General features: G+C 38.8%; 1 protein-coding gene across 2 annotated transcripts in view; it reads left to right on the top strand.

Annotated features, from left to right (window-relative positions):
- The window catches only part of GALC (galactosylceramidase), a 62,046-nt gene that overhangs the window by 7,139 nt on the left and 36,348 nt on the right, over positions 1–18,559 (top strand). For both annotated transcript variants that reach the window (XM_030319736.1, XM_030319738.1), the window contains exons 2-7: positions 2,089–2,157; positions 2,406–2,469; positions 4,266–4,379; positions 6,354–6,493; positions 8,830–8,868; positions 11,560–11,690. In XM_030319736.1, coding sequence (XP_030175596.1) covers positions 2,089–2,157; positions 2,406–2,469; positions 4,266–4,379; positions 6,354–6,493; positions 8,830–8,868; positions 11,560–11,690 — 557 coding nt within the window. The remainder of the gene's footprint in view (positions 1–2,088; positions 2,158–2,405; positions 2,470–4,265; positions 4,380–6,353; positions 6,494–8,829; positions 8,869–11,559; positions 11,691–18,559) is intronic.

Here is an 18,559-nt window from a genome sequence, read left to right as displayed (position 1 = left end):
CTTAGAATAGTTGAAGCAGTTCTAAAGAGTAAAAAAGCCTACTTTACAACAGTTTGCCCTTGGTCACATAGCTTCTAAGCGATGCAGTCAGGGTGCAGGCTCCCTCTGACTCAGAGCCTCCCATATTCTGTGGCCTATGCCAGAGCAACAAACAGTACCATAAAAGATGGTAAATAAATGTTTGCCGAACAAGAGAATAAATGGGGATATGAGCTTGAGTAAGGCATAGTCCCTGTCCTCCAGAACTCAGAGGGGAGACAAAGAAGTATGGCAGTGAGTAGGGGGCCGGGGTTAGGAGAGTTAAGGTAGAGATGTAGACCTGAAGCCAGAGACACACCTACATCAAATCAGTGGGGAGGGGTGGAGAGGGGCCTTCCCTGAGGAGGATGAATGGAATTGGCTGAATGAGGGTGTGGAATGCATCCCAGACAGAAGAAAGAGAAGTGGTTTGATCTATCTAGATTGTAGGCATGAGAGTGGTGCTGGGTAAGGTGTCCAGAGTTATGATCCAAATAATTAAAGGTTCTGGGTATAAAACTGAGAATTTGAACTTGATCCTGAAAGCTCTTGGTGGAGGGGAGGTCTTGACAGGTTTAAACAGTGTACTTTCGTGGTTAGATTTGCATTTTGGGAAGATTATTCTGGCAAGTAGTGTGGAAGCTAGAATACAGGGAGGCAGACAGGAGGCCCGGAGAACCTTTAGGCTGTTGTAATGATTGAGGACAGCCTGGATGAAGGAAATAGGGTTGAAGTCAGGGGTTGGATTGGAGAGTATTAAGGAGGTCTTGGTGACTGAAGATGGTTGGGAAGTTGGTGAAAGGTAGCCCTGAGTTTATGGTTCTTTACTAAGATAGCAAATGCAGGAGAAGGAACAGACTAAGGGAAAAGCGCTATGTTTGGTTGGGGATGTGTTGAACTTGAAGTGAATAGAGGGTAGCTCCATGGGTTTGCGTCTCAGTGGCAGGGACTGGGGAGATTGTGGGTGTGAGGGAGATCGATTAAAAGAGCCACTAGAGTGTCAGTGGTAACACACATGAGAGTAGGAAAACAGAACATTGAGTATAAAAGCATCTTGCCCTTGGTGTCAGTGGTTTGAACCTAGAGCCTGTCTGGCTTCTAAGCCTAGGGACATGCCACTATTTCATGTTAAAACTTATTTCTTTTATTCCCCTTATGTATATTGCTCCCCAAAAGATACATTATTGGTCCACTACTGGTTTTGTGAGTTCTTTGTTGAAGCAGTCATTGCCCATGGGTTAGATGTGATCGTGTTCATCCCTGCATCCTCCACCTCTATCTTTCCATACATTCTGATACCAGTCTTGTGTGAGGTTTCCTTAGTATACCTTGGCCTGGGGATCATTGTGTGATCATTCTTTTGTGTGTGTGTGTGTGATCATTCTTAATAGGAGTGCCACTTACAAATCTCCGGTAAAGATGGGAGAGTATTGGTTCCTTTCAGCATTGCTGCTTAATTTCCTGCAAGATGTTGAAGGGAAAGGATTACTTGTTATTCATCCTTTCCATGATCCCAGGGTTGTGGGATCAAGACCTGCACTGGACTCCATGCTGGGGCTGCAGCCTGCTTAAGATTCTCCCTCCCCACCCCCCGACTCTGCCTCTCTGTCCTGCTTGCATGTACTGTCTCATTCTTTTCTCTCTCTCAAGCAAATAAACAAACAAATAAATAAATGATAGAGAACCTAAGTTTCTAAGTTTCATTTCTTCTAATAATCACTCTCTGAGTTAAGTTCCTCGCGACAAATTTGTAATCACGAGGTTCCTCATAGAACTAACTTACCTTCCGGCAAACCTGCATCTCAACAGAAGAGAAACATGCCGTGGCTTCGAACCTGTGTTTTAGCTGTTGGACAAACAACAGCCTTATTCGCCTAGCGATGGGCAAAATAAAGGCAGGTAAACAAGTAACCTGGGAAATGGCTTTCCTCAGCTCAACTTTGCCCACGAGCTGGCTAAATACGGGCATGCCAGGTGGTGCAGGTTGGCACTATGAAACCTGTTCATGATTGGATTTGTTTTATTCACACTTTTGAATTTTTTTTTTTTTTTTTTTTTTTTTTTTTTTAGGCAACCTCCCGACTTCTAGTAAATTACCCGGAGCCCTATCGTTCTCAAATATTGGATTATCTCTTTAAGGTAATGAAAAAATAATTATTTAATGGCACCTGTGATATGTTTGAAGCTATGGTGAATTTCAGCGGTAGAATTGGTCACCTTCACATTTCTAGCTTTTAAAAAAAATGGAAAATTACTTTTGGATTAAGTGGCTGTTGATTTGAAGTTGGTCTTCTCATCTGTCAAACCAAAGGCAGTAATTAGTCACTGTCATGTTTTGCCCTTCATGCAGTGAATCACAATGTTAACACTCCTCCTTCTTTCCCCAGCCAAACTTCGGTGCCTCTTTGCATATTCTAAAAGTGGAGATAGGTGGTGATGGGCAGACTACAGGTAGGAGATTTGGGGAATGGGTTTATTTTCCTTCAGCACTTTAATCTCTACCTAACCTTAGGGACTGTGAATCAGCATGTAAACGATATCAACATTTTTGATGTTGATCATTGCTTAGTAGATTCTTACTGTTCCTCTTTTACTCTACTTAAAAAAAATATTATATCAAAATACTCACTTTTCCCATAAAATGGCATTTGGACTTTAGATGGCTTATTTAGTTGAATTAATTGGTAGTAAACAAAACCACAGTTTTTAAAAAGGCTATTTTTCACGAGGCAGAGCATAGAGACAGGAGTTTTTATTGAAAATTAAAAAAAAGAAAGCTTTTACCATAGAAAGCATGTAAAATATTATTGTTATTAGCTTTAAATAAATTTGTGGCAAAAATATGTCATCAGTATTTCAGAGATGCAGCTTTTTTCTCTTTTTTTTTAATTTTTTAAAATATGTTTATTTATTTTTGAGAGAGAGGGAGAGACAGAGCGTGAGCAGGGGAGGGGCAGAGAGAGAAGGAGACACAGAATCTGAAGCCGGCTCCAGGCTCTGAGCTGTCAGCCCAGAGCCTGAAGCGGGGCTTGAACTCACGAACCGTAAGATCCTGACCTGAGCCAAAGTCGGATGCTCAGCCGACTCAGCCACCCAGGCACCCCAGCTTTTTCTCTTTTAAAAACAAAATTATTTTTAGCCACTAAATTTTCAGTCTTCACTGTCACCATTTTGATTGACTTTATGTAGAACATGTAGTCATTTAATGTACAGGAAGAAGAAAATTCTCCCACAGATGATGCAGCTTATTATTTACAGGTCAGATTCCATTGTAGTGAACTTTACAGTATTGTCTCTATACATGTGTTCCTGTTGGTGACTCGGGAGTAACTTTTGTTAAAGAGATATGTCTCTGTGGTGGCATTAGTGTTTAATTAATATTGAAAGAAAAAATGCAAATCTCAAATGAAAGAACCCTCTATAAGGAAAACTTTCCCCAAGTTATTGTAAGAGGACATGCATTTTATTGTCCACCCTTTGATGCAGAATTGATAATGACTGGCCATCTTCATTTGCTGAAGTGAAATTTTTCAGGTAGTTCTTGTGAATTCTGATGTTTACCTTTAAGAGGCAAGGCCCCACTCCTCGTGAGACCCTTCTTAACAAGGGCAGATGTTTGTGAAATGTGGTGACATATGAGGACAGATACCAGGATATCAGTTATCTACCTTGACACACTATGGAGGTTAGGATAGAATTTTCTTACAGAGGGGTTGTGTAGATGTATACTTATTCCTTTTTTTTTTTTTTTTTTTCTCAAAGCTCTGTTGTCTTGGTATAACAAGGCACGTTATAGGCTCAAGGCCTGGGTGGTGAGAATGGGGCTAAGGAGCTCAAGATTTACATTTAGGATGGAGAAATTAAAAACTGAGGTGATCTGAACTCAAAGTTGGACATGGGGACTTGAAAACTCCAGACAGACCAGACAAAAAGCCCAGGAAAACATAGTCCTAGGACTCTTCAGTTACATGAGTTGATAACCCTTCTCCTTCTTTTAACCCTGCTTATAATAGAAAGCTGTGGTTTTATTTTTCAAGACCTTTACGATACTTAGAATAATGAAAAAAGGTGAAATAATACACTTTGATCATGCATTGTCAAGTTATCTAAGATTATTCTTATTTGCCCATATCAGGATTGGAACCAGAATACACCTTCTCTGAAATGTGTGTGTGTACAGGGGAGAGTGGCCCTAGGAAACACCATTAAAGGGTGGTTTCCTTTCTCTTTTGCTCTCTCCCATGCAGATGGTACTGAACCCTCCCACATGCACTATGCATTAGATGAGAATTATTTCCGAGGATATGAGTGGTGGTTAATGAAGGAAGCTAAGAAGCGGAACCCTAATATTATACTCATGGGTAAGAAGTGAAGTTTGTAATGCTTTTGTAGTCTGTTTAACTTTCAAATTCTGAATTATTCATATGGAGTTGCTCTTAATACTGAAGTACTAACAATGTTAATACTACCCTTATCCTACCAGCCGCAGAGCCTGTGCCAGGCTTGATCCTTTCTTTGCCTTTATATTTTATGTCTGCTCTTTATATGCAATACCTCTGGAGTAAGGCATTACTCTTCCCATTTTACAGAAGCAGTAGAGGCTTAGAGAGGTTATGCCACTGACTTAGGTCAGATAGTTAGTAAATGCCAAATTCAGATATAGAACCTAATTCCATTCTTGTGATGCTAAACTAATTTCCTCAACAAAATTTCTCATCAAAATTTGTAAAAGGGGGGTACTATTTAGAAAATTGTCAGTAGGCGTTATAGTACATCCCAGCTCTTTGCGAAATTATGCATTACATGTGGTAGTAGGTGCCATTTCTAGAAGACGTACACATAAAGTGTATGTTTTGAACCTCCACAGTGTGGTGGGCACTGTTCTAGGCATTGGGGATACCCAACAATCCAGCTGCTACCTTCTGCCCTTTCGGAGCTTAAGCTCTAGAGGCAGCATCGCTGGATGATTTCTCAACTCATACTACTACATTCACTTTACAGGTTTCGTGTAGCAGTGCACAGACCCGTAAAATATTGCAGAATACACAGTGATGACATCCTTGCATAGTTTGAAATGAATTTGATTTTTTGAAACAGGCTTACCCATTCAGCCTTGTGAGTGAGATCAATGAAAATTCATTTTATAGGCTTGATTTCAAGTCATTTTCAAGGTCATTTTCAACAATCAAAGGACAAGCACGAGTTTTTCTAAATTAAAAAAAAATGAGGAGTCAGTGTGTTCTTTCTAAATGGTCTTTTGTAAGAGATTCCAGAAATGTTGTGAGCAGTAAAAAAAAAAAAAAAAAAGCATCATTGACTTCAGCATGTACTCCCCCATTGGGCTGCTTTCATGGTCAGTTCTCATTTAAATGTAGAAAATCTGGCATGCTGAACCATGTTCTAACAAAGACTTACACATGGTGGGCCTATAGAATGTATTTGGCATTTCATTGTTTAAAAATGTTCCAGTATTTTAATGTCACATTTTTTATGGGATACACACTTAGGCATTCATTCCTCCTGAGTTTAGAAAAATAAGCATTTTGTTCTTTTAGTTTTGAATTTTTTCTGTGGTGAACTCGATTGTTTTTGTATGTATATATATATAAACAATTGAGGAACTTAATGGTTGAGCTTATTTTGATATGTTAGTAACAAAATTAGGATGTAGAATTGTAATTAGTGCTCATCTACTGTTCTCATTTTCTTCCTTAAAAATAATAATTAGGGTGTTGGAAGAATGTGGGCTATTTGATTTATATCATACCACAAAGGGGTATTTTCCTGTTGAAACATTGGCATTTATATTGATAATGATGACAAACTAGTTTTGTTGAGTTTGATTATCTGACTAGTTAGTATTTTAAGGAGACTTAAGTTTTAAGAAGATGTACTAGTGAAAGAGGAATTTGTATTATATTTAACCTGTAGGAATATTTAGGCATAAGCCTTTCAGAAGAACTCTTTGATTTGACTTCAGAGGGAAGAAATTGTATATTAAATATCCCTATAGCAGGCAGTGGGCATGTTGAGTTAAATTGTATGTTACATTTCTTTCCATGGGTAAGTATCTTCAAGAGAGTGTGTTCTTATTTCTTTTTCTTGAAAGAGCATTTGGAATTATGGAACCAGACTCTAGGGCTCAGGAAGGAGTTCCTGAGTTCATAAACTGGAAGGGATTTTGAGAATACACGCAAGATATATAATCTTTCCTCTAATAAGATCTCTATTGGCTTTTTGTTTACCCTGTGTTTTTTTTTGGTTTCTTTTGCCTTGTTTTGGATGGTTGCCAGCACTGTAATACCCACCCCACCTTTACCTTTTCCTTCCTACAGGGTTGCCATGGTCATTCCCTGGATGGCTGGGGAAAGGTTTCAACTGGCCTTATGTAAATCTTCAGCTGACTGCCTACTACGTCATGACCTGGATTGTGGGCGCCAAGCATTATCATGATTTGGACATTGATTATATTGGGGTTGGTAATGTATTTAAACCTTGATTAACTTTTGGACTTTATTTGTAATTTCTTAAAGCAATTTGATTCTGTGGCATTTTGTTACTAACCATTTTGTGGTCATGAGACCCAATTTGTTCCTTTGGCATCTGATAACAAATTAAGTATGTGACCTTTTATTCCTCCTCTTTTCCCATCCAAATTCTAGCCCCTTTTGAAAACTGTACTGAGTGTATACCTTCTCTGAACTTTTTCTTTCTTTAATTTTGATTTTGATACTACTCCAGCCCCAGTTCTACTTGAAAGCTTTCCCTCCTTTCTCTAGTTGTTCAAGAATACCACATTTACTATCTGGTTAATGATTAATCTCATTTTGCTCTCTGAATCTCCTGCTGTTCTAAACCAGACGGTGGCAAACTTTTTCTTAGTGGGTCAAAGACTAAATATTTTAGATTTAGTGGGTCAAAGGCAGTATTAAGGATATTATTTAGGTAATTATATAGCCATTTAAAATTGTAAAAACCATTTTTGGCTTTTGGGTTGTAAAAAATACAAATGGTGGGCTGGATTTGGCACGCTGGCTGAAATCTGCCTACCCTGTCTTAAACTGTTATTTAACACCTTATAATGATTTAAAAAAATGTAAAATATGATGTCTTTCCAGCTGGTCTGTTGTCAGGCTGGAGGCACTGTACCTCTCAGAGCCCCACACGTACATGTAGTGGTCTCCGTATATGTTTGCATATTAATATGCCATATGTCAAAATTGATTTTAAAAGTGTTCAGCGGTCAGCAAGCAATTATTGAGCTCCTACTGTGTTGCAGACACTGTAACTTTGTATTCTAGGGATACCAAGATTAATAAGCCCTTAAGGAGTTTAGGGAGAGAGAGAGAAACTGGGTGGAGAAATTGTGATATCACAAAGGACACGGGGATAAGCCCAGGGTTGTAGGGAGCCAGAAGCAACAATATACTTTGTTTTTTGTTATCTTTCTTCAAACTATAATTGGAAATTAGTTTGTATTTGAGAACATTCTTAAATGTCAGGGTATTTTTTAATTTGTAGTGAAACTAATTGTAGATTTGGATCTAAGTAGCGCTTTATTATGGTAAAGTCACACTTGGAAAATGTTTCTGATAAAGAATGGGTAATTCACATCTCTTTTAGACTTATGTGCTGTGGTGAGGAGATTCTTTGATTAAAAATACTTTACTATATCACTAGAGTAAAATGAGTTTTAGTGTCTAGACTCTAGGCCATCTCTGTTATTAATAGTTTTCTCAGCTGCAAAACGAAGGTCTTGGATGTTCTCTTTCAGTTCTAAAACCTCATCATGATTCTAAACCAGCGAGAGTTGTGCATCTTCCTTTTATCTATCCTCATTAAGAATTTGCCTTTGTGGGGGCGTCTGGGTGGCTCAGTTGGTTGAGTGTCCGACTTCAGCTCAGGTCACGATCTCGCGGTCCGTGAGTTCGAGCCTCGTGTCAGGCTCTGGGCTGATGGCTCAGAGCCTGGAGCCTGCTTCCGATTCTGTGTCTCCCTCTCTCTCTGCCCCTCCCCCATTCATGTTCTGTCTCTCTCTGTCCCCAAAATAAACATTAAAAAAAAAATAATTAAAAAAAAAAAAAAGAATTTGCCTTTGTGATGTAGCACATCACTGTGATCTTATGTGTGCTAAAAAAAATTACTTCTACGATGTACTTACTACAATACTCGGCTTTAGGTGTGCTGGTGGGATCTTGTAAGAATTATTACAACACTCCCCACGTCTGTTAGGTCTCCAGTACCTAATATAGTCCCTGGCATGCATTACATTGTCAGGATTTGTTGAATGATTGAATGGAAATTCCAGTGTTAGAAATCACTGGAATAAGTGACTTTTTGAAAAATATCCACCAAATATTCAAGGTTTTAAAAAATATTTTAATTGTAAAAAGTTATGTTGTCTTATAACATGTCTATAAATTCAAGAACAGGACATTCCATAAAGTATGAAAAATTGCTTTTTAAGAATTTTTTTTAACTTTTTTTTTAATGTTTATTTTTGAGAGAGCGTGCGAGTGCACACGCACGCGCACAGGGAAGGGGCAGAGAGAGAGGGAGACACAGAATCCGAAGCAGGCTCCAGGCTCTGAGCTGTCAGCACAGAGCCCGATGTGGGGCTTGAACTCATGGACTGCGAGATCATGACCTGAGCTGAAGTCAGAGGCTTAACCGACTGAGCCACTCAGGCGCCCCAGAAAAATTGCTTTTTAGATTATGTTAAAGATGATGAGAGCAGTGGCGTCTTAGTGATCATGTCTACTTTCTGATACTTCACTTTCAATTGAGACTTTTTGACTTTCTGTTTTGCAGATTTGGAATGAGAGGTCATTTGACATCAATTATATCAAGGTCTGTACAACTTTAAATCTTTTTATCTTTAAGTTTTTGGTAAATAATTCCCTTACGGTACCATGGAAATTAGAAGTAGGAACGCTGTATTTTTTACAGCACAGATGCTTGTTTTGCTAGTTCTGGCATAAAATTTGAGCAAAAACGTAGTCATGTTTAAATTCCTGATTAAAGTGTCTGTAATTCCCTGTGAACCCCAAGTTTCATTGTCTAAAGAGTTGTGTTGAATTTTCCCATTTTAAAATTTATTATTTGTAGAATTATGATGATTATTATAAAAACAGCAGCATCATTTTAGACTTTTAGGACTTAGAGAAATGTAGCTTCTTTTTGTTTCAACTGAGCAAAGGAGGCAAAGATGAAAAAGAACAAAGACCTTAGTTTGGGGTCTTGTAATTGCATCTCAGGGAGCACAGATTCTGCAGTAGCCAGAAAAGCGTCTCGCTCACTTTTCTGGGGAAAGCAGGAGTTTTTCTGAGAAAGAAGGAAGGGGTAGTTACATGATGTAGACAAAGAGGAGAAAAGAGAAAACTGCTAATTTGGTGCTGACCGGTTGAGCCACTTCTGATGACTATGTCATTGATTACTTTGTTGGTGCTATTACAAATAAAACTGTCCCTAGAAGGTATGAGTTAATTTTACTGTCCTCATATGATCTGAATGCCAGTTACTCTGTTGAAATATTAGGAGGAATTGCTTGTAAGACTGATGCCACTTCTGGCCCAGTTCAAGAGTTCATCAGGTGGAAAGGAAAGTGGAACTTGAAAATGGGGTCTTTTATGTCCAGAAATTTTATATAGTTCCACATCTAATATCAAAATTTCCAGTATGCAGTCTCATTATTATTTTCTGTGGAATGCCCATTCTGTTGGAATGTTCTATATGTTTCTATCTGTGATTAACAAATAGGTGGCAACTAACATTTGCAAAGTATGTTATTTTTTGAGTCACTTTTCCTAAATATTTGCCTCCACTTAATTCTCACTCCTTTCCATACAAGGTAACTACTATGATTGCTATTTGTCAGGAAAGGAAAAACTGAGAATAATGACCCTCTGTCACTGGGAAACTAATGGCAATTTAACTTTTAAGGTGGAGATATTCTTTAGTTTGCTTTTCAGTTCCATTTGTTTGTGTTTCCTCCAAGAAACACAGTTTTGTGGTTATATTTTGTTTCAGGTAAAAAATTCTTTAAGTGTCTTATGTTTTTATTTTTTTAAATGTTTTTATTTATTTTTGAAAGAGAGAGACAGAGTGAGTGGGAGAGGGGCAGAGAGAGAGGGAGACACAGAATCTGAAGCAGGCTTTAGGCTCTGAGCCGTCAGCACAGAGCCCAGTGTGGGGCTTGAACTCATGAGCTATGAGATCATGACCTGAGCTGAAGTCAGATGCTTACCTGACTGAGCCACCTAGGGGCCCCTAAATGTCTTATGTTTTTGAGCAGGTAATATCCACTAAATTTCTTTCATTTATTCCCCAGCAGGCATTGACTCAACTCCAGGCTTGTCAGGCCTTCCCTGTGTACTTGGAAGATAAAGATAGAAAAAATACTGTTGCTGCCCAAGAGGGGCTCACATTTGGGGACTATAGAGTCCCATGTGGACAACTGAAATATCAGTCCTAAGTTCTCTAGAAGGATAATGCCCAGGCAGGGTTGTCAGAAGGTGCAGAGAGGAGATGACATTCTGCTTGGATGGATTAGGGAACGCTATTAAAGGAGGTGACCTGGAGTTGGAATCTTCAATATGGGGTGGATAGGAACTCCCCTTGATGCTAGGGCAGGGGCGGACACTGCAAAGAAGTGAAGATTGACAGTAAAGGGATTTGGGGGAGGAGCAAGGATGAAAGGTGGAGTAGATGAGCTGGGGACTCTGAGCCTTGCACTGCCCAGTGTGTTCGCTGGGAGCAACGGTGCACTTCACTCTGTAGCCATGGGGTTTGATGGGGTGGCTTGCAGCCAAGGCCTGTAACTCAGGGTCAACTCCAGGCTGCAGGCGTTATCAGTGTAGTGGTGAGAATGTGGTGGAGGGGGCGTTGTGGGGTTATGGGAGGTGGGGCAGGGGGCTAGTATAAGATGGAGGCTCAAGGTTAGTGAAAAGCTGTGGCTTCTGGGAGCACAGGGCTGACGAGAGCCGCAATAGCCCCAGGTGGAAGACAAATTAGTGCGTGTGTCCTGGGTGACCCTGCGGTTGGCACAGCTTCACGGCAGGGTCTTAGCAGTGAAGGTGAGGAATTGTTTGTCTATCCAGATTTGACATTTCACAGCTTACGTTTTTTTCCTTGCGACTATACATGTGTCTCTCTAGTTGTGTTCACTTCATATGAAGGAAGCATTAAGAACATTAGAATCTGGTTTCCTTTTTCTTTTAAACTAATGATCTGCAGCTATGGTGGTGGTTTTATTTATTTTACTATTAAGGGTCTGTTGTGGATTCCATTAAAGTCAGAGGGAAAATCCCTCTAGAACATTTTTACCTCTTTTTTTTTTTTCTTTTTACATTCCCACCAAGTAAATTATCTTAATGATAGTGCTTTTATTTTCCAAAGGAGGCACATTTCTATTGAGAAATAATATGGACACTATCATCCAGGATGCTGATTTTCGAAGATACTTCAGCTGTTGTGGTTGTTAATTCAACAGCTATAAACACAGTTGTGAACTTCTCTGCATTCTGTTTATCTTCCCAAAAGGTGTTAAGAAGGATGCTGAACTATCAAGGTCTCCATCGAGTGAAAATCATAGCAAGTGACAATCTCTGGGAACCCATTTCTGCTTCTATGTTGCTCGACACTGAGCTCTTGAATGTGATTGATGTTATAGGGTAAGGACGGTTCTGCTTTGAAAACTTAACAGTTTCTGATTGCTTGCTTGGGATACTGACTTTGTTTTTGCTTTTCCTTCCCACCTGATTACATTTGCAGAGGTAGCTTTCTTGTATTTACTTAACTAAAGCATGTATAACTGATATTTCATTCCTTTTTCTTTGAAATGTACATACAGTTGACCCTTGAATAGCACAGGTATGAACTAAGCCAATCCGCTTATGTGTGGAATTTTTATGATAGTGTGAATGTATTTTCTTTTCCTTATTATTTTCTTAATAGCATTTTCTTTTCTCTGGCTTATTGTAAGAATACAGTGTACAGTAAATAGCCTATGTTAATGGCCTTATGTTATTGGGTCTTCTGGTCAACAGTCTATTAGTAGTTAAATTTTAGGGGAGTCAAAGATTATACTCAGATTTTCAAATACACATGTTGGGGGGCAGCATGTTGCTCAAGGTTCATCTGTACTTTGGGATCTTTCTATGACAATGAGATGTATTGGTACTTTACAAATATTGTGTTAACGTTTGGGGTAATGAAGCATGGCTTTGTTTAGATTAAGGGACAGGGTAGTTTTTAAATTTTAGAAATTACAAATGGCAGACTTCCTGTGGTTGGGAGTTCTTCCATGAATGAACACTTATGTAAATGGTACGGCATGAACCCTGACCATGGCTCTTGTCATGTTTCCTCAGCAGGGTGGCTTTGACCCTGCTTCTTAGTCCAGCTCTACCATTTAGTCCTCTGGGTCTTGGCCTTCCTGAGTTCCAGCAGTAATTTTTTCTCTGTCTTATTTATTTGCTTCTTTCCAGTCTTATTTAGAAATAACTGATGTACATTACTGTGTAAGTTTAAGGTGTATGGCCTGATGATTTGATTTACATATATGTGAGATGATTATAAAGGTTTGGTTAACATCCATCATCGCATATAGATTCAGTGAAAAGGAAAAAAATTTTTCCTTATGATGAGTGTTCTTAGGATGTACTTTGTTAATGACTATGTATCACACTCAGTGTTAATTATAGTCATCATACTGTACATTACATCCCTAGTACTTATTTATAATTGGAATTTTGTACCTGTTGACAACCTTCCTCCAGTTCCCCCTCCTATCCCTGACGTAGGAGTATTTTTAAAAACAATTTTTTTTTGACATTTATTTATTATTGAGAGACAGAGACAGAGCGTGAGCATGGGAAGGGCAGAGAGAGAGGGAGACATAGAATCTGAAGCAGGCTTCAGGCTCTGAGCTGTCAGCACAGAGCCCGACGTGGGGCTCGAACTCGCAAACTGTGAGATCGTGACCTGAGCCGAAGTCAGACACTCAACCAACTGAGCCACCCAGGCGCCCCCCTGACCTAGCAGTATTTTTTAAAGTGAATTTGAATTTTGTTTGTCATAACAACATATATAAACATTTCAAAAATAGAATACACATATGTGTGAAATTGGTTCTTTATTTGGTGTGAAGACTGCTTGACATGTGTCTTTTTGTTTTGAATGAAGAATTTTGAATGTACACAAAGTAGGCAGAATAATATAATGAATATCTGTGTTCCCATCACTCAGTCTCCATAACTGTGACCGATGCCCAGTTCTCCATCACACATACCTGTCCATTCTGTTACCTGAACTTGGGTTCACCTCTTGGTGGCTGTGGGGCCAACAGATACAACCAAGCTAAAGAATAGGGAAAGGAAGGGTTTTATTTGTAAAGTAAAGGAGAAAAAGTAAAGGAAAACACCTGGAGTGTTTCCCAGAGCAGTGTCTCCTGGAACAATAAAACTGGGGAAATTTTAGGCTAAGGGTACATATGTATTCATGAAGGGACTTGTACTATGAGGCATTCAGCATGGAATTGGGGCAGAAGTCATCTTAAGATGACAGAGTCCAGGCCTCAAAGCTCAGCATCATCACTTCTGGGTATCTGAGTGCTCAGAAAGGTTTAGATCTTGCAAAGATAGCTCAAGAATGTGCGTCAGGTCAGTCTTTGGTTTTGAACCAGCACTGGGAGATTTACCACTGATTCCTAGTTCCTGATGTGATTAGGTTATCTCCTGGTCTGATAGTGGCTGTTTGTTCTTACGTTTTTTTTGTTCCCTTAAAATTGTTATCTACTGGCATCTATTGTTCTGCAGTTTCAACATATCTCAGGAAGTTCTGCTAGAAACAGGCTTTGGGCAAGTAGTGCTGGTCAGTCAGGCATAGATCACAAGATGGCTGGGGGCCCACGATGACTTTTCTTACAGTCAAGGAAGATTTTCTTGTCTTTTTTTCCTCGGGGACCCCAGCTCTTTCCACTTACAGTTCCTCTCTTCCTTTTCCCACATTATTTTGAAGCAGATTCCACACACATGTTATTTCTTCCATACATGTTTTAAGACGTATCTCTGAAGATAAGGATTCTTTTTCTTTTTACCATAAGCAATAATACCATTATTACATCTAAAAATGTCACAGTTTTTTGATATTATCAAATACCTGTTTTTGTTAGTTTATAGTTCTATTTGATCGAATCTGGATCCAATTTAGATTCATACACTGGGATTGGTTGATATTTAAGTCTCTTCTAATTTTTCGGTCCTTACCCCACCTTTTTATTCCCTTTCATTTGTCAAAAAAAGCTGGATTGTGTGACCTGTAAAGTTTCTCACAGTCTGGATTTAATGGTTTCATCCTTTTAGTTTGGTTTAACCTGACCATTTGTCCTGTTTCCTGTTGGAAATTGATAGAGGCATGGTTAGGTTAGATTTAGGCTTTTTCTTTTCTTTTTTTTTTTTGGCAAGTAAAGTAAGATGTATTTAAACATTTCATACATTGAAATTAGAATATAATTTTTGCCTTTATTGTTAAAACTTTCATAAATAGCTGAAGCGTTGAGAGGAAAGAAAGTTGTATTGATTTTGAATATATTTGGCTAGGAAAAAATATTTAAATGAAGATATGGGTTTTACTGTATCTTCATGAATAAGTTGGATGTTTAATTCATTTTATCTTTATTGATGTGGGTTTCTAATGCTACACAAACTCCTTTGAGCAGTGCTTTAGCTCTGCTTAATTATTTTCTAATTTTATTGCACTGTGGTCATTTAATGCTGAATTTATTTTTCCAAAAACTTTCTCAGGAACTTCTTTTTGTATTATTATATTAGGATGTAGTCTCTATCCGTATGTAAGAGTTAAGTGTATATTCTCTACCTTTTCTACCTTACTGATTGCATTGTTTAGATATTCTGTATGCTGATTATTTTGTTCACTTGACCATCCAGGGTTACCAAGAGTGTTAGTTTTGTCTCGCTAGTGGGTTTCAGTTTCATGCGGTTTATGCTTATGAAAGTTGCTGCTGTGTTATTTGGCACCTAGGTATTAATAAATGTCTTCTCTTCATTCTGGTTTGTAACAGTTGACCCTAGAAAATGTCATTCTTTGTTGTGCTTGGTTGGCTTACTAGGAAAAACATGTGACTCTTGATCTCAAGGTCATGAGTTTGAGCTCCACGTTGGATTTAGAGATTTTAAAAAAAGAAAAGGAAAGACAATGCCATTCTTTGCTTCATTATGCTTCTTGGATTGAATTTTGCTTTGCCTATGACTAAGAGACCTCTGTGTTCTTTTCATTTATATTTGCCTGATCTGTCTTTGCCTGTAATTTCATCCTTTACCTTTCGAGGTCATCTCATGTTAGGTGTGTTGCTTGCATTATAGCATAGATTCAGATTTTGCTTTTTTTGCTGCCCTAAAAAATCTTCAGAGTTTAATGAATAGGTTAAACTCATTTATATAACTGAAGGTTTTGTTTTCTATCCTGCTACATTGTCTTTTGTTATTTAATTATTTAAACTATATATATAATAATATAAAATCTTGCTCTGTGATTTGTTTTCTTTGCACTTCTAAAAAATATTTATTTATTTATTTTGAGAGAGGGGAGTAGGGGTAGGGGAAGAGAGAGAGGGAGAGCGAATCCCAAGCAGGCTGTGTGTTGTCAGCATGGAGCCCAACGTGGGGCTCGATCTCACACACTGTTGGATCGTGTCCTGAGCCAAAATCAAGAGTCGAACGCTTAGCCAACTGAGCCACCCAGGCACCCCTTGTTTGCCCTTTTTGAAGGAGGTTTCTTTTTTGTTATTTAGCAAGGTTTGGCTTTTGGTTCTATTGATTGCATTTGTACTGACACCTTTATACCAGTGGGTCTCAGCTGGGGATAATTTTGCCTCCCAGAATACATGTGGTAATGTCTGGAAATATTTTTGATTGTTCCTGGCATGATAGGTGGAGGCCAGAGATGTTTCTAAGTATCCTCCCAAGCACTAGATAAGTTCCCCACAACAAAGAATTATCTGACCAAATGTCAGTAGTGTTGAAGTTGAGAAACTCTTTATACTAATCCTCTTAGTTTCTTTTAGTTATTATGTATTGGTTTACTATACACAATGGGAAAGTTATTTCATAACTTTTTCTTTCTCCCCTTCTCACTCCTACAGTGGAATTTTAATTACCAAAATTTCTTAATATTTGGACTTTTACATGAGCTTAATCTTCTACTATCTTGATTTGTGAGCTGCAAGCTGTAACCTTTAACTCCCAGCCAATTGGCAAGCTTTATTTACATTTCATTTTCTTTTCTCTTCCTATCTTGCATCCACTATATTAGTTATACATTATCAGAACATGTAACGTTTATGTACTACTCAATTACTCTTTCTTTTAGTGCTTGGGATTCTCTCTCCCTTGCCCTCTGCCCCTCCCCTGCTTGTGCTCTCTCTCTCTCTCCCTCTCTCCAAATAAATAAATAAATAAATAAACTTTAGGGGTGCCTGGGTGGCTCAGTCGGTTAAGCATCCGACTTCGGCTCAGGTCATGATCTCGCGGTCCATGAGTTCGAGCCCCGCGTCGGGCTCTGTGCTGACAGCCTGGAGCCTGGAGCCTGCTTCAGATTCTGTGTCCGCCCCTCCCCCTCAGTGCCCCTCCCTTAACTGTGCTCTCCATCTCTCTTAAAAATAAATGCATAAACATTAAAAAAAATTAAAAACCACGTTTCCTTTTAAAAAATAAAGATTTGATATTTAAAAAATGTAAAATGTTATTCATAATTTTTTATGTTGAATCATAGTGTTTTGGATCTAGTGGGTTTAAACAAAGTATATCGTGAAAATTTCCCTTCTGCTTTTTTAAATGCAGCTGCTATAAAATTTAGCATAATGCACATATCGCCCACCTCCTATTTCTGTTGGTTTAAAGGGTCATGGTATTGTATTTGTACCTCTTAGTGAATTCACTGTTTTCTATTTATCCCCGACTGAATGACTTCAGCATATGAAGGCATTCCCGGTTTCACCAGCTGCCCTCTGACGCCTCCATGGAGGCTAGGGTCTGCTGCTTTGGGGCGCGACTGCCTGCTGTTCCACAGTTTCCACACCACACCTGCTGATCCTGGGTCAGTCCTGATGCTGCAAGACTCCTGGGGATTCCCTGTCGCCCACTTTTGATGAGGACGTTGTCTGTGGGTTTTCCCCTTTCCCATATCTGGTTGGTCTGTCTGCTTTCAGGAGGAGTACTGGGGAGTTTCAGAAACTCCACCATGATCCAGCTCGTCCACAAGTCCTCATTCTCTTTTAATACAAATGTGTTCCCCTGTTAGGATAACTCTGATTTACTTCCAGTAATCTTGTCATCTGAAGTTTGAAAAATCATGCTGTGAAATGACCAGAGATTTTTGCCTAGTTGCATACATTAAAAATTATAAAGAACCTTTGCGTTTTGTCGAACTAGTGATGGGTCCGGACGTTGGGAGAGACCCAGTTTTTAGTATCATTTTTTTCCCCCTGTTTTGCTCAGATCATGTAATAAATTACTCAGTTTTAATGTAACAGTTAACATTTTCTGAGTGAGGGATGTGATACCTATTTCTGTAACTTTAAAAGATACTTTTTTCAGGGGCGCCTGGGTGGCGCAGTCGGTTAAGCGTCCGACTTCAGCCAGGTCACGATCTTGCGGTCCGTGAGTTCGAGCCCCGCGTCGGGCTCTGGGCTGATGGCTCGGAGCCTGGAGCCTGTTTCCGATTCTGTGTCTCCCTCTCTCTCTGCCCCTCCCCTGTTCATGCTCTGTCTCTCTCTGTCCCAAAAATAAATAAAACGTTGAAAAAAAAATAAAAAAAAAAAAAGATACTTTTTTCAGATTATAAAAATAATGCATGCTTACTATAGACAATTTGGAAAATGTAGAAACCTGTAAAGACAGACTTAGAACTTACACAGAATCCTAACATCTAGAGATCATTAGTAACATGATAGCATATTACTTCCCAGGTTTTTACTTTTTTCACAAGTATAATTGGACCACAGACACACCAAAAGTACATTTGGCTGAGGGACAACTGAATGAGTCTTAATATTAGTATGTGGCTGAATATCATGATCACAGAATGAAGTTCTGGGATATAAGAATGAAACTAAAATGCAGAGCTCTGTTAAAATTATATTGTTCCAAAGATTAGTAACAGATACTGTTATAAAGATTAGTAACAGACTTACCGTGTTTGGCATTGTAGTACCAGAACAATAATTTCCTAATCCTGTGAGGTACTAGCTTGCTCTTGAGGTCTCTGTAGTGTATGTTTACACAACCGAATTAGGTGTGTGTTTCCAGCTGGGTTCAGTGACTCTGTGACATCTTGGTAGTGCCTCGTTTTTCTTGAATACTTCTTTTTATGTCCCCTGTTCTCTGTTACGTGTTCTTTTCTTCCTTATGAAATCCTGGAATGCCAAATTAATGTTGTTCCATAATCCATCTTCAGGAGGTAGAATGAATTCCCAAATGAGACTTTTTTTGTGACAGATTCGTGACCTACATGGAATTAAATA

Source organism: Lynx canadensis, chromosome B3 (assembly GCF_007474595.2).
Source record: "Lynx canadensis isolate LIC74 chromosome B3, mLynCan4.pri.v2, whole genome shotgun sequence".
In the NCBI taxonomy this organism is placed as follows: domain Eukaryota; kingdom Metazoa; phylum Chordata; class Mammalia; order Carnivora; family Felidae; genus Lynx; species Lynx canadensis.
This window is presented reverse-complemented; position numbering and strand designations above follow the sequence as displayed.